Source organism: Drosophila subpulchrella, chromosome 2L, assembly GCF_014743375.2.
Source record: "Drosophila subpulchrella strain 33 F10 #4 breed RU33 chromosome 2L, RU_Dsub_v1.1 Primary Assembly, whole genome shotgun sequence".
NCBI classification, from domain to species: domain Eukaryota; kingdom Metazoa; phylum Arthropoda; class Insecta; order Diptera; family Drosophilidae; genus Drosophila; species Drosophila subpulchrella.
Genome location: NC_050610.1, coordinates 9,396,935 through 9,423,944, shown reverse-complemented (window position 1 = coordinate 9,423,944; position 27,010 = coordinate 9,396,935). Strand labels below are relative to the sequence as shown.

Sequence of the window (27,010 nt, the reverse complement as noted above, 5' to 3'; positions counted from 1 at the left end):
TTTGTTAATTTTAAAAACACTGAACAGCAACGAAAAAGAAAGTACATTTTAAATTTATAAATAAAGGATTTTTAATGATTTAATTTTAATTTTAAGTTATTTCTTTTATGAAATCAAATAAATAACTTCGATTACCTGAAAGTAACTTTGAATGCATTTGGCAACCCTTCGTCGTTGCAGGTTGGCCACTCACAGCGACTAGTAAACAACAACAGCTGTTGGCGCTCCCACGCGAATGGCACTGCATTTTTATTTTCTGTATTCGGTTTGAGCTTTGTTCTAAATAACTGCAAAAACACGCCCGAAATGCAACAATTCAGCTAGGCATTTTGCTAGGGAAGAAGGACCACAACCAGGACTCCAGAAAAGATACCAGCGAGATGTCACAGGCTGCATCCACGACGCAAAGTGCAACCGCTGCACCGGTGGGCAGTAGACGACCAATGGCCAATGAAGTGGGCGGCGTGGGCGTCATTGGGACCACCATGTCGGCCAGATTTGGGGAAACGGAGTGGGAGGCGCGGGAGGTAGGTCTGCCAATCCAGAATTCCCAGATATTAATCCACTTTTTCTCCCCCAGTCTCAGAGGCAAAGGGAACTGCACGAAGCTCGAGCCAGGGCGGCACAAATGGAGAAGACCATGAAGTGGTGGTAGGTGGAGAAGCTAATCCTGATTAAATCTGTCTGCTAATTACAACTCTCCGTATCCGCAGGTCCGATTGCACTGCCAACTGGCGGGAGAAGTGGAGTAAGGTAAGGAGCACGGTTGCCATGGCTTCCCAGTTGGTTCAATATCACCGGTATCCAATAACAAAACTTTTCACTCCTCACTTTTCACAGGTCCGCAACGAGCGGAACAAGGCCAGGGAGGAGTCCAAGCAGCTGAGCCTCAAACTGGACGGCGCCATGAAGGAAGCCCACTCGCTAAAGCGGGAGAAGAACGATCTCGAGATGCAGATCACGCAGCTGAAGAAGGAGATGGAGAAGGTACACTCGCTGATGATGAAGCACGCCGGCCAGTTCCATCGAGCCGACACCAGCGAGGATGCGGAGGCCAACGGACGGGATGCCAACTGCTCGCCAGACATTTCCTCGGATGGCCTGAAGAATATAAATAGCGAGGACGGCTTGGTCACCAAGTTGCCCAACGATGTCAAGGACCTGGACATTGAGGAGTTCGCTCTGAAGGGGGCCATGCCCAAGCACCTGTCCGAGTTGGATGCGGCGGCGGCTGCCGAGGAGAAACGTCTGATTCAGCAGTTGTCCAAGGATGACTTCGACGAGGACTACTTGCTGCAGAAAATATCCATGCTGCAGTTGCGCCTGGACGAGGCACAGAAAACCCTTCAAGCGGAAAGGGAGTAAGTAAACTATACCACCTACAATAATATTTGTTAAAATGGGGATTTTTTTGTAGTGAGAAGCTGGAGCTGCACAAGAGCATTGAGAAGCTGACGCTGGAGATCCAGGATGTGCGTGGTCGTCAGGAGGAGATGCGCTCGGCCAAACAGGAGGCAGTACGAGAGCTACTAACTCTTCAGGAGCAACATCGAGCTGAGATGCGCATCGTTAACAACTCGCTGCAGGAGGAGATAGCCGCCCGTGAGAATCTCGAGCGTCGGTAAGCAGGAAGGCTCCTTATATGTTAGTCAGAGGCTAATCATAGGATTATTTCAGCCTCACGGAACTTCGCACTGAGCTGGAGCATCTTCAGGCGGAGAATGCATCCGAATGGGGCAAGCGCGAGCGCCTGGAGTCCGAGAAACTGGCCATGGAGCGGGATAACAAGAAGTTGCGTGCCGAATTGCGGGATTACCAAGAACGATCCGACCGCAAGTGCCGACCCATGCAGGCGAATGACGTGGAGGTGCGAGCACTGCAGCAGGAACTGTCCGAGCGCAACAAGGAGATCAGCGAGGTGAAGATGTCGCACGCCAAGCTAAAGAAGCTGCTGGCCGAAACGAACACAGAGCTGGGACACGCCGTGCGCCGTGCCGAGCAGTACGAGGCGGAGGTAAGTAAATCCACACCCGAAAATCTTATCGGATGATATATGGATCAGATTACACATATCAGCTTATCAGTCGAGGGAAAATAAGTGAGTACTTGGAGATGAAGCAGCCTTCTTGGCCCAATTCGATTTGATTAACATTTATTCACATCGACAGTCGAACATAAAACAATTTAGTAAATGCAGTACTTTAGTAGCCTCCATAAAGGCGAATTAGTTAGCGAATGCGGGGATTCCTGTGATGGCTCGTCCCAGGATCAGCGCGTGTATGTCGTGCGTACCCTCATAGGTATTAACCGACTCCAAGTTCATAACATGCCTGATCACATGATATTCATCGCTGATGCCATTTCCGCCCAACATATCCCTCATTTGGCGCGCAATATCCAGGGACTTGCCTGTGTTGTTCCGCTTCAGGAGGGAAATCATCTCGGGCGTGTGCAGCTTCTGATCCTTGAGGCGACCCAAATGCAGACAGGCCTGCAGGCCCAGAGCAATCTCCGTGGTGGCATCGGCCAGCTTCTTCTGGATCAACTGATTGGCAGCCAAGGGGCGACCGAATTGTTTGCGATCCAGTGTATACTGACGAGCAATCTCCACACACGTTTCGGCAGCTCCCAGGGCGCCCCAGGCGATTCCATAGCGGGCATTGTTCAGGCAGGTAAAAGGTCCAGTGAAGCCCACCACATTGGGCAGCAACTGCTCCTCCGGCACTCGGACATCGTCCAGCAAGATCATACCTGTGGGCGAAGCGCGTAGCGAGAACTTTCCCTCGATTTTGGGCGTGTCCAAGCCTTGGCCGGATATCTTGCGATCCACCAGGAAGCCTCGAACCTTGCCATCTTCGCATTTGGCCCACACAATTATGACGTCGGCAATGGGAGCACTAGTAATCCAGGTCTTGGATCCGTTTAGAATGTATGTCTTGCTCTTGCTGTCGTATTTGGCTCGGGTCTCCATGCCAGCCGGATCACTGCCGTGGTTGGGTTCAGTCAGGCCAAAGGCACCTGGATAAAAAGAAGATAATGTTCAGGAACTGGATTTCTCTAATTTAGGACTCACCAATCAGCTTGCCCTCCGCCATGCTGGGCAGATAGCGTTGCTTCTGCTCCTCGGAGCCGAAATCGTAGATTGCGCCCATGGCCAGCGAGCTCTGAACACTTACGGCGGATCGATAGGCGGAGTCCACGCGCTCCACCTCGCGGGTGAGCAATCCGTAGGCGACACTGGAGACCCCGGCACAACCATATCCCTTGATGGTGCAGCCCAGGACTCCCAGGCTGCCGATCTCCTCCATGATCTTCTTGTCGAACGTCTCCAGACGGTTGGCCAACTTGACGCGCGGCAGCAATTCCGCCTGGCAGTATCCCCGGAACGCATCCCGAATGGCCACCTCCTCCTCGGTCAGCTGGCTCTCCAAATTCAGCGGATCCTGCCAGTTGAACTTGGGAGCTGCCGCTTTGGAGCTCGAGCTGGCCAAACGGCGGGCACAAGGCCTCAGTTTGCTGATTACACTTTGCGCAATCATTATTTCTATTTTGTTCTGTGTGTTTGGTTGGAAATAATCAGCCGGTTCTCCAGAGAACAGCTGCTCGATTCGACGTTCGGCGAGAGAATGAAGAAAGCTCTAGCCTACAGCGAGAGCTTTTGCCCGTTCTTCTCGCGGGCTCTTCTCTTCTCTTCACCACGCTTTGTTTACCACCAAATAATATTGTTGTTATGCCCGATCTTAATCTGCGGGCTCTAAATTTTTGCATTATCGCACTTATTTTTGACTTGACGATAGAAACCAAGAGTGAAGCGAATGGGAGGGAATTTTTCCAGTCCCACCGCGTTATCACAACTTGGCGGGGGTCATATACTTATCAGTTGGATTTGATAACTAGAGACACGCCCCTGTATTGTCGTTGCATTTGATACGATTTATGTTTTTTAGATAAAGGTATGTATGTACATACGATTTCTGGGGTAGCGCTGTTCTTTTTTTTTAAAGTAGTTCCTTTATTTAATTTTTTAAGCTTGTTAGGCATTTGGAATGTATTTCAAAATATTTGATTAAAAAAATAGAGTTTTATATAAAACTTTCGAATAGTATTTTAAAAGCATAATTTTAAAAAACCCTCACTAGGGAATTTATATAACTAGTAATTTTAATGTGTAAAATCATCTTTAATTGAAGAAAACATAATTTGGCTGCATTTGTTTAAGTATATTTATAGATTTGTATCACATTATGATATGATATGGTGATATTTACCGTATTTAACTATCCACCTATTTAAATCTGTTTCTGAAATATTTAAATCTGTACTTATTACCCCCTTCCGCCAGGTTAAGCGTCTTCGCCAGCGTGTGGAGGAGCTCAAACGGGAATTAGCTGGTGCTGAGGACGAATTGGATTCGGCGGTGAATCAAGTGCGGAGGTTGCAGCGCTCCAACGACGAACTTGTGGGTCAGACTGAGGGGCTACAGGTGCAGATACAGCACCTGCAGAATAGGTAAGACCAGCCAAAATATTTACTTTTACATACCTATAAGCCAGTTGACTAACTTTAATAACAACTAACCTTTCAATGGTGCTGGCTTGGCTAACAACCTAACTCCTAACCCCCTCTTAACCCACCGAAACAAGACGTGCTCCGAGTCCCCAGCTGCGGGGAATGGGCGGGGTGCAGTTGAGGAACAAGATTGCCGTGGAACTGCCCAACGATTGTCTGCCGAACATCAATGATCTTCGCCAGATCTTCGATGACTCGCAGGCGTGTCTGCGGAGCTCCCACAATGGCAGCGATGCAGCTGCTCATCATGCGGCTTCTGTCAAGCGATCCAGTCACACGGAGCGGACGCTCCTCCAGCAGCAGCAGAGCAGTGCAGCGGCATCTGCAGCGGCGGCGGCAGCGGCAGCAGCGGCCTTCTATGATGCCAAACCCACACATCTCGAGGAGAACATATTTGAGTCAAAGTCCCGGAACCTGGAGTTCGAGCGGGCCAAGCAGAAATTCGATAATCCCCATGGACAACACCATCATCATCATCAAAGACAACGATCCGGAAACGGGCGATATGGAAGTGCTGGAAGCAATGCCAGTCGGGCCAATCTCGCCCTGCCGTTGAAGGGAATGACCAACGGAGGCACCAGCTCCGCTTCCAGCAAGGATGAGCTGAACCGGCAGCTATACGAGAAGGAGCAATCGGCAGGTGCGGGCTATGCCAGGAACAGCATTAATCTAGACGGTCTCAAAGTATCCGACGATGAGGTGAGATTGGAGAAGTGGAATTATCGTTATCATTGTTGTGAGATGAACAAAAACGAATCAAAAATCAAAAATTATTATTTATTTTTTATTATTTTATTTTAGAAAAATCTGTAGTTCGAATTAACAACATACTAACATAATCTTTTCTTGATTACTTAAACCTAATCTTATCTAATTACTAAAAACTAATTTTTAAAAAATGTAATACATTTTTTTATTCTAGTAAATATGATCCTCTAGGCTTAATATAATCTTTTATATTTTCGTTACTTGACTAGCCATTTGTTATTGACTGTGTTTTTGCAACTTACTACTCTAATTTGTTTTTATTTTCAATTTCAGACTCCGTAGCTACGGCTCGACTAGCTTGCTGCTGGACGATGAGACCGAGGGTAACAGCGATTAAGTTATAAGCCAAGACATTCGAGGGACAGTAATGGTATTACACATTTAGTATTAATTTGGAAGTATGCGCAAGTACTTTAATGTTGGTAGAGCAACAACCCCAAATATAAGCCGCATTCCTAGTTTATACTTGGGGCCTCTGCCAACTGGTTCCTTAGTTCTTTCATAAGTGAATAACAATTATCGCAGGATGATATATCCCTTTACAAATACTTATGTATAAGCTAAGATATGTTTACTTTTGCGACTATTTCCCATCATTAGATCATTAATAAGCTATGTTCAGAGTACAATTATAAGTTTACATCTTCAATAATATTCCATGTAATTTAAGGTTAACTTCTTAAACTGCTTTTGCTGGCCATATGAGCTTAACTCGCAGACACAACGGTTGTAAGGATCAGATCTCCTTTACACGCCTTCATCCTCATCAGAAACCCTTGCCTTGATTAACAAATGAACAGACTTAATAACAGATATACCATATATACGTATTGAAGTATAATACAGGTTCAATGTTTGCGGCGTACGCATTTAGTGCCAGAAATCTAACGAAATTTCACGAGATTTAATAGATATTGATTAATATATGCTGTCAACTAATAATCGGCATTAGTTTATATTTTACAATATTTGTAGTTATCACTCAAAATTTACAGATTTTTGCCGTTGCCTAGTCCGAAACTCTTTTATTTTTTCAAAAGTTTATCGATTTTCAGCAGCATAGTGGACCTTATACAAGATATATACCTATTAACAAATCGAAATTCGAAATATTTACGTATTATAACATAGCAATATTAGTATTTTAGTTATTAATAAATAAACATTTATTATTAACTATTAAAAGTATATAAAATATGAATGATATGCCAATAAAGGTAGCATGTTACAAGATTAACATACAATTATAAAAGTATTTTTGGGATTTGAAAATTTTGGCCTTTTGTTTGTAGAAGCAAAGCACTTTCTGTCAGATCAAAACAGTCAACAAACTTTTAGAATAATATAAAAATTGGAATTGTGGGGTTTGGGACAAATTATAAAATTAAAATGGTTCAAGTTTCGCGTACTACAAAATTCACCGGCGTTTGCGTTGCCGTCTATGCGACCTATGTCCTGTTCATCTTCTTCCTGCTGCCCATTATGATGCCGGATCCTGTGACCCTGCAGCGCACAATATTGGCCCAAAAGACGCGTCACCTTGGCGACCTAAGCAACTTCACCCTGGAAACCGGTGGGCAACCGATCCGCTCGATGCTGGTCACGTTCCGGGGATCGGGTGCCCTGACCCTGCTGGACAATCTGGCTCACCAGCCTGGCTGCTACCAACACTATGCCCCATTGATGGCCCACGAGAGCCGCTTAGATGCAGAGCAGGATCATAAACAAGCTTTGGAGGAGCTGGAGGCGTTGTATAACTGCAACTACAACAAGTCTGCGGATATGATCCTCTGGGGAAAACGATCCACTGTCTTCCGCCGCTTCTACGGAGTCCAGGCGAAAATGTGTCAGACGTACAGTCAGGAGATCTGCTGGAATGCGGAGACGATGGCCGCCATTTGCAAGCTCTATCCGTTTATCAACATGGCGGTCTACAACTTGCGTCTGAAATTCTTGGCCCCCCTCTTGGAACGCGAAGGGTGAGAGGTTTTGTGACTTACTTATTATAACAATATATAACATTATTTTCCTAGTCTAAATTTGCGCATGCTGCTTATCGTACGTGATCCTCGGGGAACAACGTATTCCCGAATTAACAACAAATGGTGCACGATTGAAAAAGATTGCGATGTGCAGACCCTCTGCAACGATATGGTCAGTGATCATCAGATGGTTGAGACGCTACAACAATCTTATCCACAGCGATTCAGGTGAGTTATTTGGACTCAACATTTTTTTTTACCTTTACTTAAGGTGTTATATTTTTTTGTTACCTATGTACAATGTACATAGTCCTCCCACCCTTTTATTAATTTATAGTTAATATATATCGTATGTCCCACAGCATTATACGCTATGAGGACTTGCTTTTGCAGCCCGAGGAGAGTATCAAGCTGGTATTCGATTTCTACGGCTTGCCTTTGAGGAGACCCAAGACCAGCTCTCGAGGGGTGCATCCTCGCAGTGGTCATGGGGCCGAGTCCTTGGGTTGGGACATTCGTTGGAGGTATTTGAACCAGCCCGCCCACGAGTGGATGAGCAAAATGAAGGTGGCCGATATAAAGACTGTGCAGGATGTATGTGGCGAGGCCATGGACTTGTGGGGCTATCGCGCAGTTCAGGACTTCGAACACTTTTCTCCGGAATCTTTTGAACCAATCATGGGAAGGGCTTAGCCATTGTGGTCACAATAAATGTGGCGGGGTGTAAAAATGGCAGTACTAGACTAAACCATCGGTAAATAAACATGTACATAAATAATTTTTTGGCTACACCTCCTGAAGAGGGCATTACCTTCCAAAAGTACATACACACGTATGTATGTATATTTTTTAGCGCCTTCTAAATTTAATTTTTAGGCCGAATCGTTAGAATGTACCACCATTTTAAAACTTGGCTTTAAGAAAATGCATTTAAAGTTTTATATGGCAGTGCAAGTAGTATGTACATCTTTCTGGCCGACCTCAAATATCATGACAACTATAATTTACAAGCTGAGCAAATTGAAATCTTATTTTTTCCCCGGGTTGGACGGGAATCCCCTTTATTATGCAGATGTCATAAGCGGCTGAAATGGTTCGAGTACAGGCTACGTTTCTGTCCAAGTTCTCCACCGTGACTTGCGACTGTGCACCGTGACTTGATGGAATATTTAGGGTATATTTTTCCACCGCCTTCCGTGGTATGTTTCCACCTACCACCAACGGTCACTTTGTTGTTGTCAATCGTTTTGCTCGCATCGGTTCGCGTCGCGGAAAATCCAGATAAAACCTCGGGGGGAAAACAAAGATAAAACTACGACGCGACTTCCGCAGCGATCTGCAATGCGCTCGAGTTGAGGGCGCGGCGATAACTATGTGCGAGTGGGAGCGAGCCCATCAGTGATTTAGCAGGAGAAGCCAGCGAAAGCAGCCAGAAATATCAGCCTCCAGCCATCAGCCAGTGACCAATGAGCACGGAGAACACGGAGAACTCGGAGGAGCACCTGGAACTGAGTCCGGACCTGGAGGCGTGCTCCCTGCTCGGCCAGCAGGACCCGTCGAACGTCGATCCCGGCAGGACACGCGCTAAGCAGCGCCTCAGCTTGAACGGGAAGCGGCGACGCAGCCGGATGTCGCGCAGGGCCAATCTGATCGGCATCTGCGGCGTGAGCAGTTTGTGCATCCTGCTGCTGATCGCCACCACGCAACACCGTCCGCTGACCACCCCGTTTAACCAGGCGAATGGCCGGGATCAGGGTGGCGGCGGATTGGGCGCGTCCGTGGATGGAGGTCCCTCCAATTCGCTGTCGCGCAGCGCCTTCTACGATCGCTTCCAGCAGCAATTGCAGCAGCAGCAGTCCACAATCGTCTACAACCTGACAGCTACTATAGTGGATGTCCTGTCGGCTCAACGGTCGCGCATCCTGGCCGAAATGGAGAACTTCGAGTATCCGCGCGGCGGTGCCGAGCGACTGGCGGACATGACGCCGGAGACGAACGGCACCCCGGTGCGCAGTGTGGTGGTCACCTCGTGGCGCTCCGGCTCCACCTTTCTGGGCGACATCCTGAACTCCATTCCCGGCAACTTTTACCACTACGAGCCGCTGCTCGACTTCGGCATCAAGCAGATCCGCGATCCCGATGATCAGGAGCTGGCCGTGCAGAACCTGAAGAACCTGCTCAACTGCGACTACTCGGACATGATAGACTACCTGAACTTTGGCAAGACACACACCTATCTGTTCGAGCACAACACCCGCCTGTGGGACGTCTGCAGGGAGTTTCCGCGCTTCTGCTGGCGGCCGGCGTTCCTCACGCGCTTCTGTCGCCTCTTTCCCATCCAAAGCATGAAGACCGTCCGCCTGCGACTCGCCCAGGCCGAAAAACTGCTGGAGGACCAAAGGTGAGTGGGCTCACATATCCGGGGAGAAAGTGAAAGCATCGCAGCAGGAGTGTTGTTATGCGGGGGCCTGTGGGCAAACGCTAACCGGAAAAATATTTGCCTATGTGCTCTTTTGTTTGCACGCAAGTCAATGGATTTGCTGGATTGCACATAAACTAAACACATTTAAGCTGATCCATTGGCTGAATTCATTTAATATTGTGGCTCTCCGCACAAACAGATTTGTTTCCTAAAATATTATGCAAATACAAAACCTTCTGCAAAAAACCTAATGTTTACTTACAGTCTTTGTTGAAATGAGTGTAGTCAATTCGATCAGTTCTATTAGCCATTTATGTACCGTAAAAAGAATTTGCATTTAAATATTGCTTATATTTAGCAATAACTATTATACCAAAGATATGATTAACAAAATCAATTGCTTTGTTTTTAAAAATTTGTTTTGTATTTATTTCGATTATACAAAAAAATATTTGTTTGATAAATAAAGCAGCAGTTACGAATTTTTTTATTTACAAGAAAATATATCTCTCTTACAAGAAGCAACACAAAAATGTATAATAGTCTATTCTTATCATATTTTCATAAAGTCTGGTTAAAGTGACACTAAATAAACTTTTAAAGATCTACGACATCCGCTCTTAAAAAATGATCAAAGTAAGGGCAACAATAAAATACAAATTCAAAGTAATTACTTTACTGCATTGATGTGGCAGAAAAAAAAGTCTTTAGGTTCGCATGTTTATCGCATAAACGGTTAACGCCTTGTTAAAGTTTCCCCACCCAGAGTCCGTCAGTCATTCATTCATTCAATTGCCCCAACAATTTCTCAATTTTACTCTTTCTATACACTTTATCTGAGAGCAGGCCAAGGCCCTGTTTTGTGATAAGTTTTGAGGAATACATGCTGTATTATTTTCCTAGTTTTGCCACATTAACTTCCTAGGGTGAACCACTTATTGAGCCTATCACATGAGCTATGCATACTCAAAATGTTATTAAGAAAATATTAAAGCCTTGGTGCTTTATCTTGATTTGTATCAAAGTAATCAATCTCGAATAGTTTACATTTAAAAGAAGTGTTTTGATAATTAGCTGTTCTTTTTCCTTTACTTTATTTGCCAATCGATAGAATTTTAACGCTCTGTCAAATCGCTGATTTTATTACCAAACATCAAGACATTGTCGTTATTGTTTATTACGATAATTACTTGTTGGGGTTTCCGAACTTTTTAAACAAGATAATGATATATAAATATGTGTACACCCTGGAAAGGTTATGGAAAATCGGAAGGTTGTATTATTGTTAGAGCTGTTGAGCAACGGATTCTTGTCGTAGATTGCGTTATCAGCGGAACCGCGATACTACTGAAGCTCAACCGATTTAGCTTCCACTTCCACTTAAATTTACTTTTGAATTGCCCTGTATTTGATTGTGCTTTAAGTTTCAAATGCAGATAAGAAATCCCATTTCAGTAGGCTTACAGTGTATAATAAGTTTACACTCATTTGGAATGTACTTATGTAGTTTTAAAAAGTTACTGATTTCCTTGATAACGTATTGATTAGACCTCTGAAGTTCATTGCCTATAGTTTTCCGAGAATCGAAAGTTATTTTTATCACCTGAACAACATTCTTTAGAATCAGTTTGAAGGTATTATCTTTCGTGTGTGTGAAAACTCTTTTTTATCAGCGTAAATCCTCTGGCAATACAATCAAAATCGAATCTTTTTAAGGCATTCCCCAAATGCCGCAAACAAAAGTTTCATTTACATAATTTCCCATTTAAAATGTAAGCCGGCCAACAACAGTAGAAATCGATAAAATTAGTGTATAGCAATCTCTAGCTAAACAAGCCAGCAGAAAGTAAACAGAAAACGAAAATGTATTTGATTGATGTGGGGTTCTGGTTCCTTGGCCCAACCCCACCTCCCATCCACTTGCTTTTGTGGCTTGGATTACATTTGGAACCGCTCCTGCCCCGATCACTCCTCCCTGGAAAGGACATTGTGGATGTGTATTAGATTCGGCTTTTGTGTTGGCTCAGTTGTGTCAATGTTATGCAAAAGATTCCCAAAAACAACTTCAATCAATGGGAACGAAAATGACATTTGTGCACAGATTTCAGTTAAATAAATAAACGAATTGATAGAGATAAAATTGCTGAGTGGAAAATGTCATTTATAGCATTTTCCTTGTGGCGTATAAATGTCAAAAGAAATGTGTAATGTCTTTTAATAGATATTTACTGACATTGAAGCGGTCTGCTTCGTAATTTTCCACTCCTCCCCACTGGTGGTTCCTGCAGAAAAAAAAGACTGACAATTAACACACTAAATCATGAGCTGAACGTACTAAGTTTAGACTCTCTTGTAGACAGCCACCCGGAAGTTGGACCAGTATATTAACCAACTCTTGTTTATAGCTTGCGGAATTTCTCTTTCGGCCTGCTATCTTTGTTTTCTTAGTTCAGTTGTGCTTCTTATCTTTTTCTAGGCTTTTATTGTTGGGTATATCCTAACTTTTTTTAGCTTTTCAAGTGGAATTTTTTGAGTATTTTATATGCATCATAATATATAAAAAATCAGTTTGTTGCCCTATATTTTTCATTGTTATTTTCTTTATTCTTGGAATTGTGCCTCTTATCGTTTTTCTACGCTTTCCATGTTGTGTTTCTATATTTCATATGTATTATAACAATCAAAAATTTTTTTTGTTTCCCTATATTATTGTGTTGTTATTTTCTTCTTACTTAAAATTGTGCCCCTTATCGTTTTTCTATGTTTGTTATGTATATTCCAACCTTTTTTTGGCTTCTTAAATGGAGTTTGTTGAGTAATGCAAAATATCATAATCGAATATTTTTTTGATACCCTATTATGAATTAATAAATGAATAATAATGAATAAATTTATGTTTGCTTTGTATGGTTTATTTTACTGCTTATATTGAATAGTTATTCAATGCTGTTGATGTTGGGAATATTCTAAATTTAGCTTTTGAAAATGACTTCTTTAAGTAATTGGTAAATACCATACTAACATTTTCTATATAATACTTCTAGTCTGATTCGCCGTAATTCCATGAATTTTAACTTTTTTCACTATATATTTCTAATTGCATGATATTAAATTTGTACTGTTATTTTAAGCTCCATTCTAAATGGGAAATTACTTCATGAAATTAGGTTTTGCTAAGGGCACTTAAGTTTCATCTTCCACTCAGTTGTTTGTATTCCACTTCGCGGATTGCAGTAAAAATTCTTTCACACTCTATTAACGCCAAGTCTTGCCCCGCTGGCCCCAGTGAAATGCATCAGAATTCCGGAAACGCTGGCCAGCACTTGGATTTATGTTTTCTGCGGGCCAACATCATCCCAGGCAACTTCCCCGTGGCACACACTTAGCCACAATTTGGGTCAGTGCGCGGATTGTGGGGCAAAAAGCCATGTTTGGTGAGTCACTAAGCGGCCGCTAACTTGGCTTCTAATTGTCGATTGGTCGGGTCTGGCTGGGAGTGCCCAGAATTTTTTGGGGGGAAACTAGCCTAACCTTTCCCACAATTATCGCTCATACGCCACCGGTCGACGGTCTCTTAAATTTAATGCCGAATGACCATTTGTTTTATAAATCACACATTATTTTTATGAGATTTTTCATGGTCTCTTTCCCGCCACTAAGGTGCGATAAGGAAGAGAATGTGGCTAATGAAATGAATTACCAAATGGGGGAGGTGGTTTTTTTGTTCGTACTCAGCCATGATTTCATGAGTCAGACAATTATTTCAAAATGTATTATTATTCTTTTATTGAAAATCGATCGGATAAATGTCAAAGTGATAAGGGAATATATTATTTTATTCATGATTTATATTTTTCAAAATGTACATTGGAGATTAAATTGAATTTTTATTTGTATTCATAGTTTTATTTGTTGTTTTGATTCCCGTTTAAATAATGGATGGAATATTTTGTAGAATTTAAAGGCAGGGCTTTATTATTATTTCCCTTACACTGTTCGTTAAGCCTTTCCAGCTAGTTTTTCATTTAATTTTCCGGACGCGCTTGGGTTTTGTGGCCACTAACTTTGAGAGGCTTTTGGCATCAAGTAGATTAAAATTTCTGAGCATTGAAAGGGCCCACAGGCCGCAGTGTTTGAAAGAAGACGGAATTCCTCCCACAAAAGAGAGTAGCATCCAACATCTGCTAAAAGAACCGAAAGAACCGCAGAAACCACAAAGAGTTTGGGCCCCCAGTCAGTTTTAGTTGGCTTATAATGAGCAAAGTGGCCATTAACTCGAAAACTTTTCCGAGCTGCGTTTTAAAGCGGGCCAAGTAGAAGAGGAAGAAACAAACAGGCAACAAACAATGAGAAAGAGATGGAAAAAGAAGCCGCTAGACGTCAAGACCCCGCAGTTTTGGGCTGCTGTAAACCTCGGTTCTCGGAAGCCTATTGCGCCATAGACCTCATTCTGGGCCATTTAACATTTTTCTCGTTTTGAACTTTTGACTTGACAGTTTTGACAAAAAAGCGCTAGGATGAAGATAGAAAGAGACGGCTTCAGCTGGAGAGCGATCGTGAGTTCACTGAACGTTCGAGTAGAATCATTTGCGGGTGTATGGATTTCTTTATAAGGGTATTGCTTGATATAATAATAGTAATTATATAATATTTGTTAATATCATCCTTTTATATTTAAGAAAAATATTTTATTATTTAGTTTACTACCACCTATAATCAAATATTCGTATATCTTCCGCTGAACTTTCTTTTTGCCAAACAGCTGACATGTTATCAAATCGCATTTGACCGCAATATCTATAACTAGTCAATCAAGCCACCGAAAGAGCATTAAGTCTGCTGGTCTATATTTTTATTTTCGTCCCCCAAACTTTGTATCTTATTGCATTTGCAAAAAGCGAAACGAGTTTCGTTGTTGGCTAAGCTAAACCTTTTTCTTCGTTTGGCTGGCTGCTATTGCTGTTTTCGGTACGTGTAGAGATCGGCTTGGCGTAAATGGGTGAAAAGCAGCAATAAAAAATTGTCGGGGGCAATGCGAAGATGGGAGGGAGAGGCCCCGGACTAGACCCGACCAGAAACTCGACTATGACAAACTCTCTTGGCCGGCAGTGAAAGTGATTGATTTTTTTCTCCACAACATGCACTGGGGGTTTCGCTTTTTTTTTGGTGTTTGGGCGTACAAATAATTTCTAAAATCGTAGCTAGTACACTGGGTTTGACTGCTTATATTGCTCGTTTTTTTTTTGCCTATTTGTTTTTCGTCTCTGTTGGAGTTTGGTGAGGCGTTAGATGATGATAATAATGGCAAATAATGATAAGTATAGAAATTTTGGTCAAAAACCAGTTAAGCCAGTTAGCGTAAGTTGCATGAATAGCATTCGAAATGTAGAGGAAATAATAGTTGGATATAAAAATGAATGAGTTGGGATAAAGTATGGTTAGCACTCTGCACTTCTTTAAAGGCATTAGATGTTCAGACTTTATTATAATGGGTACTGAAAAATATGTATACTACCTCTCTGAGACGATCAAAAGTATAAACAGGTGTCGGCTTGTCTTTCCATAAGTTATAAAATAATATTATGATGCAAAGAATACACATTCCTACGAACTAACTGCGACAATAAACATTATCCGCTTATAAAAACCGTAATAAATGGGTCCAATCGCTCCGGGGGGCCTTTTCTCCTGTCGTTCGATGGCTTTTTCTTGACAGAGCTCGCGAAGCGTGTGAAAATTACAATGATTTAGTGGCTGAAAGCAGCTCATCGATCAATAGAATCGATCAGTTGGATGCGGCTAACGATGCCGCAAACGGAGACCGCAGCATCTGCTGCCCCAAAACGCACAGAAAATTGATGAACCATTCTGCCGGAGGAAGGTCTCTCTGTCAGTGTCTGTGTCTGTGTCAGTTTTTCCCCATTCTGGCCCAAACCACAACCAAAACTAATGTCATAAAGTTGCAGTAGTCTGGTCGAGGACGAGGACGAGGAGGAGGAGGATGAGGGCTGGGCGGTGGAAGAGGCTCAAATCGCATTAGGCGATGCGAACCTTGTCTATGGCTACTTAAAGATTTACAACGCGACGGTTCAGCCATAAATTCTGCCTGGTAATTGTACGGCCCGGCTGAAGAACAGAAACGGAATCTGAAAAACCAGAAACCCGAAAGCTCTCCTCAAGGCTGAGTATCGCTGATTGGAGTTCCTCTTACAGCTGACAGAATGAATAAAGAACACAGACGTTCGTACTTCTTGTTCACTTTTTTTTTTCGTTTGGTTTGGTTTTTGCAGTTTAGCTAGTTTGTCTGTCAGCGTTTAAAAATAAACAAATAAGCGCAGATGGTGTTTGGTAATGCCCACTATGTTGGCACATTACCTAATGAGTTTGCTTTCGGTTAGGTAAAAAAAACTAGGTTTTGCCGACGATAAATGTTTTGCGAAAGGTGCTAAATTTTTGTTGCACCTTTTTAGAGATCTTTATTTCGCTTTATCTTATTAGAGTTTAAGTATTGAATATAAATAAGCTTAACAAATAAGTAACGACAATAAATGACTTGGCTATATTCTTAACAAGATAAATAAAAATAACAAACATTTTCGGACTCTACTAATTAATTACTTATTAAAAATAGATTTTCTTTTTATAGTAATGAAGTCTGTTTGTTTTATGATATGTATGTTATTTAATTAGGTGTGTGTGCTTAGAAGTTGTTAAACGTTAATTAAGTTGTATCACTGGTAATTCCTTTTAAATTGTGTGTTAGAATGTAATCCTTTATTTCTGCTTTGGCTCAACTTATAAAAAAAACCTTACTTCATATTCATTAAGTCTTGGAAAATACGTGAACCTTGCTAAAAATGAACCAACCAAGAAATGCTTTTATGGAAGGCTATAATTAGAATAAGCTTTGTAAGTCAAAAATGTCCGATTTTTACAAATGAAGTTAACCATATTAGTTATTAGCAATTGGTTCATTTCATTTCCACAGCTTTTTTGCCTAATACTTATTCTCTACTGTCGGAATAAATTTCTTGAATTTAAAAAAAAAATTTGGTTTTAGTTTTGGATTCCGTAAAGTCTTTCGATAGTTGTATGTATTTTAATTAAATTACGAGCTCTGATTTGATATTTGTATAATTACTAAACCCATTTTTACAAAACTTTTTAAGCTCGTATGGCCAATTGGCTTTCGTTTTTTTTCTTGCTTTATTTTTGGCCAATGATTCCCGATCAAAGTTAAACCACTTTTATAGACTAAGCTAACTTTGATTCAGAAGCGTAAATCCGCTTAAAACTTGGTGCTCTTCTTTGGGTAGTAAAAGTATTTTTATTTTACTTTTAATGGCCGGGAAAAGTTGCAGTTTTTGCTTTTGCTCTCACCTTGCTCGCTTTTAATTGCAACCATAGAATAAATAGTCGTCGCCGTAGAAAGTCTTCAATTTCTTTTCTGTGAAAACTTTTAGCGGGAAAATGTAGTCGTCAATGTCATTGTGTACAACCTTACCATTTGTGAACGTGTTTTCCTCTTTGTTTGGCTGTTTTTCCACCTCTTTCCTTTTAATAATTGTGTGAATTTCACAGAGTTGTAATGTAAAGTTTTCTTTTGGCTGCAAACCAGCCGGAACTTTTCTGCGGCTGCCTCAACAATTTTCACTCTCTCAAAAGTGGCTTGCATCGTTTATCATTTATCTCTCCTTGTGCAATTGAATGTTTTTATATTTATTCTCGTTTCTGGAGTTCGTTAAATGTGGTCTGTGGGAAAGTTTTTCAATTGCCTTCGGTGGATGTGATTTTATGGCCCCATTAAAATTACAAATTGCTGTATTGAGCATTTGTTTAGGTGCTCATTCTAATTTCATTTAAAATCAGTGTTAAAAAGTAGTAATTTGTGTGAAATAGTTAAATTTAATTGCAGACAATTACTATACATTGCAGCTTGTTTATAAGCCTGAACCCATTTCCTTTGCCAATTTGGAATTTGCCCTAAGCTGAACCTGAACATCGTTTTTTTAAGCAGCACAAACCCTGGCTTCCGTTTTAAAAGAAAACTTTTTTGGTCTAAGTTTTTGCCCAACACTTTATAATCTTTTCCAAATCTCCCCACCCTCATCTTTTTTCATATTTCCGTAACATTTTCGCTAAGCTCATTTCTGTTTTATGCTTTCTATTTCGTTTTTTTAAGGAGCGTTTCCAACGCGAAACAAATTTCCTGTCTTCAGTTTCGTTTTTCTATCTGCAGCGGAGTTTGTTCTTGTAACTAAAGCTCGTTGTTTTTTGTAGGTGGGTCCCATGTCGGAAATCCAATGCAGTTGGCTATCCCAATCCCTTTCGCCCAGTTTGGACCGTTTCACGTCGAGTCTGTGGCCATTTATTTATGCATGTAGAGCAAGTTTTTTCCCTTTTCACTTCACTTTTTAAATGATCCTTGTAGGAGAGATGCGAAAAAATTCGAATCGACGTTGTCTGAATGGAAATCATGGGTGTGGGTGGGGGTTCATGGCCTCTTGTCCGACATGTGGGCGTCTTTCCTGGACTGTATTTCACGTAAGTGAGCCATAGTCGGAACCATCGAGGAACCATCGAACCAAGTGAAGCGAAGTGAAGTGCTCTGATTGCATAAGAACATTCTTGTTTGCCCCTGGGCAAAAGGAGGTATGTTTGGTCCTCCGACGACGAGGAGAAGGTCGAGCAAGTTGCTCAACGATTTATGGCCACTGGCGGCGCTCGGCAAAATTCTACTTACCTTGGCATAAACGAAATGAAATAATTGAAGAACCTTATGTGTATGTTTGTGCACTGCAGGTGCTCCAAGGGTCTTAGATTATGGATAAGGCAAAGTGCCAGGGCAGCCGAGAACAATAGGTGTCGGGCAACTCCCTTTTTGGTTTGAAAAGCGAGAAAATATGCTAGGGATGGAGACAGCTTTCGTTCTCTCAGCTAGTTATTAACTTGATGTAAGGAATTTATAATCGCAGTTCAGGGTAACCAGAATAAGCATTAAATATTTCATAAGAATACTGGTGACTTTTTGTTTGCCAGTTTTTGGAATATATTTTAATATTCGTCCTACGATGAGTGGAGTGAAATTAATTTAAATACAATCATGATATAAATGGCATTTAGTTTCCTTGTTTATTAAGCATGTTAGTAAATGCGTCAACTATTATTTGTTATGCAATATTTATCATATATTACTCATATTCCATTGTGTTTTCTATTGTCTAATAACTGAATAACTGAATAATCTGTATAAATATGTATATCTCATCCCTCTTATATATTTATGAGCTGAGATTCCTAAACTTAGTAATATATTGGGATTATAAGAAACGTTTAAATCTCCAGTCTAATTAGCACCTTAACCCCTTTGAAAAACATTGGTATTGTAATTACCACTGCACTTCTTACAATGTTCCCGGGCTGCGTTTATGTACTTATCAGTGACCTCGATAACTCTTTATTCTGGCAAAATTCGTTGGTTTAGCTGGCACATTAAGACCCCAGCAAAATGCTTGAACAGCGCACCCCCGGAGGCACCCACTGCATTGGGCCACCAATCTAAATTACCGCAAAAACCCAGCTGCTAGGCCAACCTACCTGGGAACAGCAACTCCATCCCCTGAAGGGACCGCCACTTTGTGGCTATCATTAGCACAAGGCACAGATCCTGACCTCCCTCACTGCTAAACACTGTAATCTCCGGACTGCACTATTTTTGCCGCTCTACCTTTTCGTTAGAGATATATTAGCCTAATTTATGCGCGAAAGTTTTCTATACCAACCAAGACAAGGAGGAGTGGGGGGAATCTAAGCCTGAATGGCTGAGCAATTTGCGTCCATGACTGTTAATGATTGAGTGGAGTTGAAGTTGGAGTGGTAGTTGGGGTCCAAAGGCAGTGAAGGGAAGAGAAAAGTGTCGAGGGGTGGGGACAGAGGCCCAGTTTCGATTTGGATGCGGATTCGGTTTTGGAGCCAAGCTTACTGCAGGCCGCATTATAAATTGTTTCTAGTCATGGCACGCATTATGCCGTCTCGTACCTTCGATGCAGTTCCCTTCTCAGCCAGCTGGCGGAGAAAAGGGGTAGACTTTCTCTTTTGGCCGGGCTCATTAAATTCCGTTCACACCGCCGCCGTTGTGGGTAGTGTGCACCGTCTGTCTTTTGGACGACTTCTGAGTGCCTTGTCTTTGGCAGTTAATCACAATTTAACTCGCTTTTTAACTGGGTTATTGTCATGATGATGGGGGGGAACTGATCTTCTTTGTTTTAATTTTGCCGGTTCAGAGTGGCTCCGAGTATCTTAGTGTGTGGTCCGGTTCGTTTAGGCCGCTTTTTTTTCCCCCAATAGTAACCAACTTTAGTTGCAGACTTTAAACATTGTCATGCCGGGCTCGTTGTTTTACTTTGTTGTTGCCTAATGTTTTTGCAGCCGTCGCGTATCCGCTTACATCAAATACATTGCAAGAACAACTCCGAGCAACAAAAGCATCTGAAGCGATTGCAAAAGCCAAAGCAAAAAGCACCCAGTAGATACATTAGAAAACTTCCGTTGTAACGGCTCTAGATACTTTCATGCCCATTCCTCTTTATGCTTGCTGTTAATTTTTTACCTCCCGCCTTTTGCATTTATATTCATAAATGCATGTACGTTGTACAGACACTGAGAGAAAAGTATGCCTTTTATACTAAAAAACAGGTTCGGGAATTATTTGAGTTATTAAAGACTTTATTTTAAAAAAGTGTATTATTTTCAAATGTCATAAGAAATCCTCTTTTTACTCTTCTACGCAAACTATAAAAAGGAAATACTTTTAAAAAATAAATAAAATTATATATACCTTTATACAAAAGAAAATAAAGTTCCAGTAGGACCTCCAATATAACAACCTGTTAACTATTATCAAAAACTATACTTTTGTTATCCTGATTAAAGTGAATAAATTTTCATTGAAGGTTTTAACAAGTTTTTTTTAGTTACGTAATAGGACGTAAATAAAACATATAAGTAACCCTCTTTTTACTTAACGAACTACAAAAAGTAAAGGCATTTGGAAATAAATTTATTTACTTTTACTAAAAATTTCATAAAAAGTCTGATTAATTAAAAAAAAACCAAAAAAAAATCCCAGTCGGACCTCCAATATAACAATCTATTAATTGTTATCAAAAACTATAATTTTTGTTCCCTGATTGAAGTGTATCAATTTTCTTTGAATATTTCAACAATTTTTTTCCAGTTGCGTAACAAAACATAAATTCCCTAAAGTATATTTTTCTAGGTTTTTTTCAGTGTATTTTATTTGTATTCGCTCTTCTCCTTGTCACTCGCTGAAATACATAAAGACACAAAACTGTGTCGCCCTGTTCATTAAAAAGCAAATGGCCAGCACTTGTTAAATTAATAAACGACAAAAGAAGTGGAGGAAAAAGCATGCTATGCGATGCTATGGCAACTGAGCTCCAGGAAGTGGACGGAGGTCAGTGGGAATTGGGTGCGGTGGAATAACTTCTGGGACCGAGAATGCTTTTTATGTTCGTTGCCCCAAGTTTCGAATTCTTTTGCTCTTCCGGGCTTTAAACATTCTTAATGCTACATCACAGAGATCCCTGGATTTTTGGCAATTACGTTAATGTAACAAATGTGTGGCACTTTTAATTAATTAACTTAATCAAAATGTTTGGATTAGGTATTATAAATATTCCTGTAAAATAAAGCTATTAAATTTCTCCACTGCCAGCCTTGGCAAAATAACCTTCTTTTTAAATTCCGAATTCGCTTACACAATCCTTGACCTCAAGCCGAGAGAAAAAGTTTTGCGATAAATTGATTTTTGTGCTGGGGCTTACGGGCTGTTTCATTTTGCTGCCGGATTTGCTAAACAGATTGTCAACATTTAACCTCCGACCGTGACTTGGTTACCTTCTCCACATCCTGCAGCCTGCATCCTGCTCCTCCTGCTCTTCCTGCTCAGCTTTGTTTCCTGATCTCAGCGAGAATCAAAGGCATAACATCCTCTGCTTGGTATTTGGTCTGTCAACGCTGGCGGTTGGTGATATATTTTTATAAAAGAATAAAAATGCCAGGCTCCGGTTTCCAAGTCGCCGGATGGTGGCTGCATCTCCACCTTACGGTGGCGCGATGTCCTGGCCTTTATTTTCTCTTGACTCTTTGGCTTTTGGCCAACAAAAAAAGCGGTGTCTTGCCTTCGCCACACGTTCTCTGGGCTTAGCTTTTCCGTTTTTCCGGTTTTCTTCTTATACGCCAACAAGGACTTTCATTTGCGTTACCCGTTACCCACTTGAACTGCCTAAATTCCATGCTCGAAACGTACTTCACCACATACATATTTCATTTCGCCTGAGTTTCAGTTTTCCCCTTTTTCCCTTTACTTCACTTCTTTTTTTTTGGCAACACGCAAAGCAGAAAGATTTGGGGCTGGGAGCTAATGCCTGCTCCGACAACTAATTCCCATAACCATAAGTTGGCATATGTGTGTGCTCACGAGTACGTCTGTCGATCGCACGTGTGAGCTGACCTGGCCCCAAGGTCAGAGGTCCTTCCTCACGGGTAACTGAATTAGCAGGGCTGGCTGGTCGTAAATTAATCCAGTTAAATGGGGCTAGGGGTGGCCACCTACATATGGGTAAATATCTTTATATCATATCCATGTCTGATGGTCCTATAAAAACTTTAAGTTCAAGAAAGCTATTATCGTTTTTAGCTGAATATAAAAAGATGGACAAACCCATATCAAAGTACCTATTTTGTCTGCTTAATTTAATTATAAATTATTAAGAATGTAATTTTATGGACATTGTAAATTATTTAATATCTAAAAATAATTTTAAAATGGTTTTTTGCACTTGAACTTCACAATCTTCATTCAATATTTTATATTTACTATCTTCTTGTTAGAAGATAGTGTTTGTTATTTATTGGCCTTTCCCATGAAACTAACAAGAACCTATTTTTGTGCACACAACAAGTTATTTGCTGCCGTCTGCGGTTATTGGATTGTGGTCTGTCTGTATATCGCTATTTGTAGTGAGTAAAGTGCATAAATACTTGGGGAACTTTCCAGTAAATGGGTCAGTAAGAGGTTTCATTTGGCGGGGCTCATACACGTCTTATTTCTCTCACTCGGTTCGCTCAGTAATCTTCTGCTGACAAGCTCTGACAAGGAGACTCCCCGACTATTTTTCATACGCTCCCTGTACCGCACTCATTATATAAGCCTTCCACATGGCATTGCATAATGACGCAGTCCCCCCACCACTTGGCTCCCCGAAAACTGAAAGACCTCTGTCTTTGTTGCTTCAAATTAAGTTTTAAGCATCGTCGAGCGGGACGATGAGGCTCTCTGCGAGCTGTCAGGCGTCGCTCGTTAGTACGTGTCAGTGGCGTAGACCCCCCCTCCGAACTCCCTACTAGTCACCTCCTTTTTCCCAATTTTGGTAAACCCCCAAACCCCCCACTGCGACCCCTGTGTCTTCTTCCCAGTCACGTCCTTTTGTTGCAGACCAAAATCTTTTGCTTCCGCAGCAATTGGTGGAATGAAAGAAAGGCCAGAGGGGGTTACTTGCCATACGCTTTCTAGTTTGCTATTTTTACCCTCTCGTTATTTCATTATATTAGAAAAATACCCCTTGAAAAAGCTTTGATATTCTCTTAAAAAGATAATATTTACATATTGCTGCGAAACTACTCTTCTTTGTATTTCTAATCCCCTTAAATTGACACACAATTTGATTAAATATTTAAAGCAATCGGAGGCGGGTCATTGTTAGAGGTTTATAAATTCCTCAGAATTTGTTTCTTTCAATCGCTTTTTCCATTTCATTTGCTTTGGCCAACATTTTGCTGTCGTTTCCGCCTCGCCTGCTGCCAGACGAAACTAACAACTGACACATTGAGTTCGAATTCTATTAGGCAAAAGTCCGTGTTGCAATTTTCCCCGACATGTTCCGCTCAAGTGCTCAAATGCCGCTTCTAGTGCACGTGCTGCTGGCCCAGAACCAAGTTGAAATTGCTCGAATACAGGGCCCTGCCAACCTGAAAAGATAGCTGAAGAATACTTGGCGGACCGTTTCAAAGGAAAGTCGGAAGATCTAATTATAACTGCAAATGGGTTGTGTATAGAAGTACTGGAAAAACAAATTTTAATAAACTCAATAAGATACTTTCAGTTATTATATGCTTATCAATATGTTATTATAAACTTCTTTATACTTAAATTAATATGTATCAAACTACTTTCAGCGATGCATTTACGGAAATAAAAAGAAATTCGGTGATTCGCATGAAATTCATGATGTTTAATAGATCATTTTCATGTTCTAAAATTCTACACAGAGAGAATACTGACGTTCTCATCTGAGTTAAAATTGTTCTTAAAATGAGAACGACATTTTTTCAGCTCAAAATGTTCTCATTGTGATTGAATCAAGTTGAGTTTGTCCTTAAAACTTGGTTAAATCAAAATTGTTCTCCAAACAAGAACTAAATGTTATACATTTAGCACGTGGTTCTTAAATCAAATTCAATTTGTTCTCAAAAACCGAGTAATCTCAAAATGTTCTTGAAGTAAGAACGGAAAGGACTAAAAATAGAACAAAAAGTGAGTTGCATTTCGACTTGAAATGGTTTGTTGCTGATTTTTTATATCGCGTTAGTATCTTTCGGTTGATAGTTAGCCTATGGGCACTTAGTTAATTTGTAATTTTTGTTGATCATTAGGAATAATTTGATGTGCTTAATTCGCTGGGACACCATTTTGTTTCATTTTTCTAAAAAAGGAGAAGATAGAAACAGTTTGTGATGATACTTTATATTTAAGTGAGTGCTTGCACTGATTAGTTTGTAATATAAAAATCGATTCATATAATACGTCTTTAATACCACTTCTGGCCTCGTTCAATTGTTATAGATCGCTGAGCGGAGCTTCACTCTGCTCCAATCCACACTTCATTTCCCGTATCGAATTTCAGCCGCATCTAGTTTTAATGGATAGCAGAGAACAAGGTTGTCATGTCACTGGGTCCGTTGCTCAACTCTATCGCCGCTCGTCGTCATTATTGGCTCATTATAATTATCAGGTTGCAATTTCTCGCCGCCGCTCTCCAGACAATTCATTCCGCTCTAAATTATTTCTGCTTTCTGCAGCACTCTGCAGCACTCTGCAGTCCTCTAAGTTGCCTCTTTGGCTGCCGCGGTAGTAACATTCGAAAACTGTAAATTGTTGCCACAATAATCGCAATAATTAAAAGCGAACCCGGCCACAAATCATGGAAAGAGCCCGCCAGACGCAACGTGAAAAGCGGAAAAGCACGAGGTAATTGAGGAAAATCTAGAACAATCTTGGGATGGGCTGTCGGATCACTGGGATCGTGGGGCGTTTTGTGAAAGGGTTCTTGATTAGTAATGGTAATTAAGAAATGAAATGAGCCGGCATGTGCAGAAAGATCTGCTAAGTGCCACGGATATGGCAAAGATATCAATTTGGTTATGGGCAGGGGGATTAATGCAAATGCTGTAGAAATGATATTCTTTTTTTATTACGGCTATTTTATTTATTTTTTATTTACTTAAAATTTTCTTCTTGACAGGATGCATAAACTAATAATTAGTGAATTAATGCGAATGTTCCTGAAATTACTGATTAATAAAGTGCTGCATTTTTACTGAAGCTTTTTATATCTTTTTTATTCTCTTAGAATTTTTTCTGGGCAGGATGCATTAACTTATAATGTGTTCTACGCAAAAATGAAGATACCATAAAATATAATTTTTTTTAGCATCCTCTATAAAATTTAACAAGTTCGTTTTACATAAAAAAAGTATTCAAAATGTGCCTCCCCCAAATAAAAAATTGCCATTACCTAATCACTAGAGAGGGGCTATAAAAAATTTGCATTTCGAGGTGATTCTTAATCTCGTTCGTTTCAACAAATAAGTGTCATCTTTGTGGTAAACAGATACCCGGCGCCTTGGTATGTGTAAATATATGTATAAATATTTTTGTCGCCGCTGTTGCTCTGGGCTTATCGTCTCCGAGTTGGATGTGCTTTGTTTGTTGCTGCGGCTTTTGCCACTTAACCTTGAGGTTGGCGCCCAACGTGACTTTAGCTTAACAACCTGATGACGATTCTTGGGCCCACCTTCCCGTATCCTCCCACCTCTTAAAAGCAAGAAAATAAAAACAGAGAGACAAAAAGTCGAAATAACAATGTCAACATATATGGAAAAAACCAGGTGTTACTGGCACTGTGGTGGCATAAAAAGTTACGCAGTTCACTTTTCCTTTTCCCGTTTTGTGGGTAATTTGTTTGCATACATACGTATACGTACAATGTACATTTGTATGTCAGAAAGGGGCAGAGGTTGGGGCAGGTGTGTCACCAAGTGGTCGTTCCGATTGCTCCTCGTTGTTTAATTAAGGCACAAAGTCAAGGATTTGCATGCATGAATAACGAGCCTGAAAGATTCGAAATGCAGCAGGCGCAAAAAAGTGAATGGATTGAAAGTTTCTTTTTTCGCTTTTCGGTTTCTCTTGGCCGTTTCGATTCCAGGAAATAAAATGATATTTTTTTGTGTATTACCAGCAGTCATTTAAAGTGTTATCCCAACTTTGTAGCTTTTACCTGGCCATCTTTTAGTATCTGTTTTTCTTTGTTCAAATAGGACTGTCAATATTGACAAGAATGCAATTATCTTCATGTTTACGCTTAGTGAAGTTTAGCGAAAGAGCTTCTGACTTTCTTTTGGCTTCTGTTAAAGTAAAGTTTCCTCACTTCCATCGATCTGAAAGTTCGGACATATCGCCTACGTCAATCAAATAGGAGGAAAGACAACAGAAAAGAGCGGTAACTGCAGGCAAGAACATCCATTAGATACAATCTATCTTGTCGAACATGAGCACAATGCAATTGAAAAGAGCCGACAGACAGGCATCTCCCATATTGATATTTCGACGGGGCTAGTGTACTTTTTATTGTATAATTTGTATTACCAGGTATTCAGGTGCAGGGGGGGATTGAACCTGGGGCGGTGCAACCTTGGACCGCGTATCTGCAAGTTGTTTAAATTAGTTCTATTCTTGTGCAATTTTCTACGTGGCACCTTTTGTGTGGCATCGCCGTGGATGCAGCACTCGCAATCGCATTCTTCTGTATTGTTAGCCACGCTCCCCGGCTGAAAACACCGCCCCCGCCCCTGTCCCTGCCCCCCTTTTCCCCCATCGGACAATTGCATTCTGCAGTACGTTTTGTAT

General features: G+C 41.0%; 4 protein-coding genes across 5 annotated transcripts in view; 3 read left to right on the top strand and 1 right to left on the bottom strand.

Moving 5' to 3' along the window:
- Window positions 1-234: 234 nt before the first annotated feature.
- On the top strand, window positions 235-6,589 carry LOC119548708 (coiled-coil domain-containing protein 102A). 2 transcript variants are annotated; one of them, XM_037856172.1, is made up of 9 exons: window positions 235-527; window positions 581-651; window positions 714-753; window positions 841-1,361; window positions 1,418-1,621; window positions 1,678-2,014; window positions 4,343-4,509; window positions 4,644-5,268; window positions 5,611-6,589. In XM_037856172.1, the coding sequence occupies exons 1-9, from the start codon at window positions 381-383 to the stop codon at window positions 5,617-5,619; spliced, it is 2,121 nt and encodes a 706-aa protein (XP_037712100.1). In that variant the 5' UTR covers window positions 235-380; the 3' UTR covers window positions 5,620-6,589. The 2 variants fall into 2 exon arrangements, with proteins under 2 accessions (XP_037712100.1, XP_037712101.1); XM_037856173.1 differs by lacking the exon at window positions 4,644-5,268 and having other exon boundaries at window positions 236-527.
- On the bottom strand, window positions 2,136-3,612 carry LOC119548710 (glutaryl-CoA dehydrogenase, mitochondrial). Its single transcript, XM_037856175.1, has 2 exons — window positions 3,074-3,612; window positions 2,136-3,018 (listed from the first exon to the last, which is right to left on the bottom strand). The coding sequence occupies exons 1-2, from the start codon at window positions 3,537-3,539 to the stop codon at window positions 2,225-2,227; spliced, it is 1,260 nt and encodes a 419-aa protein (XP_037712103.1). The 5' UTR covers window positions 3,540-3,612; the 3' UTR covers window positions 2,136-2,224.
- A 45-nt stretch (window positions 6,590-6,634) lies between the features above and the next one.
- LOC119548711 (carbohydrate sulfotransferase 2) lies at window positions 6,635-8,097 on the top strand. Its single transcript, XM_037856176.1, has 3 exons — window positions 6,635-7,316; window positions 7,371-7,547; window positions 7,682-8,097. The coding sequence occupies exons 1-3, from the start codon at window positions 6,727-6,729 to the stop codon at window positions 8,010-8,012; spliced, it is 1,098 nt and encodes a 365-aa protein (XP_037712104.1). The 5' UTR covers window positions 6,635-6,726; the 3' UTR covers window positions 8,013-8,097.
- A 455-nt stretch (window positions 8,098-8,552) lies between these two features.
- The window catches only part of LOC119548709 (carbohydrate sulfotransferase 4), a 31,372-nt gene continuing 12,914 nt past the window's right edge, over window positions 8,553-27,010 (top strand). The window contains exon 1 of the mRNA XM_037856174.1: window positions 8,553-9,720. Within this exon, the coding sequence (XP_037712102.1) occupies window positions 8,786-9,720 (935 nt within the window). The 5' untranslated portion in view covers window positions 8,553-8,785. The remainder of the gene's footprint in view (window positions 9,721-27,010) is intronic.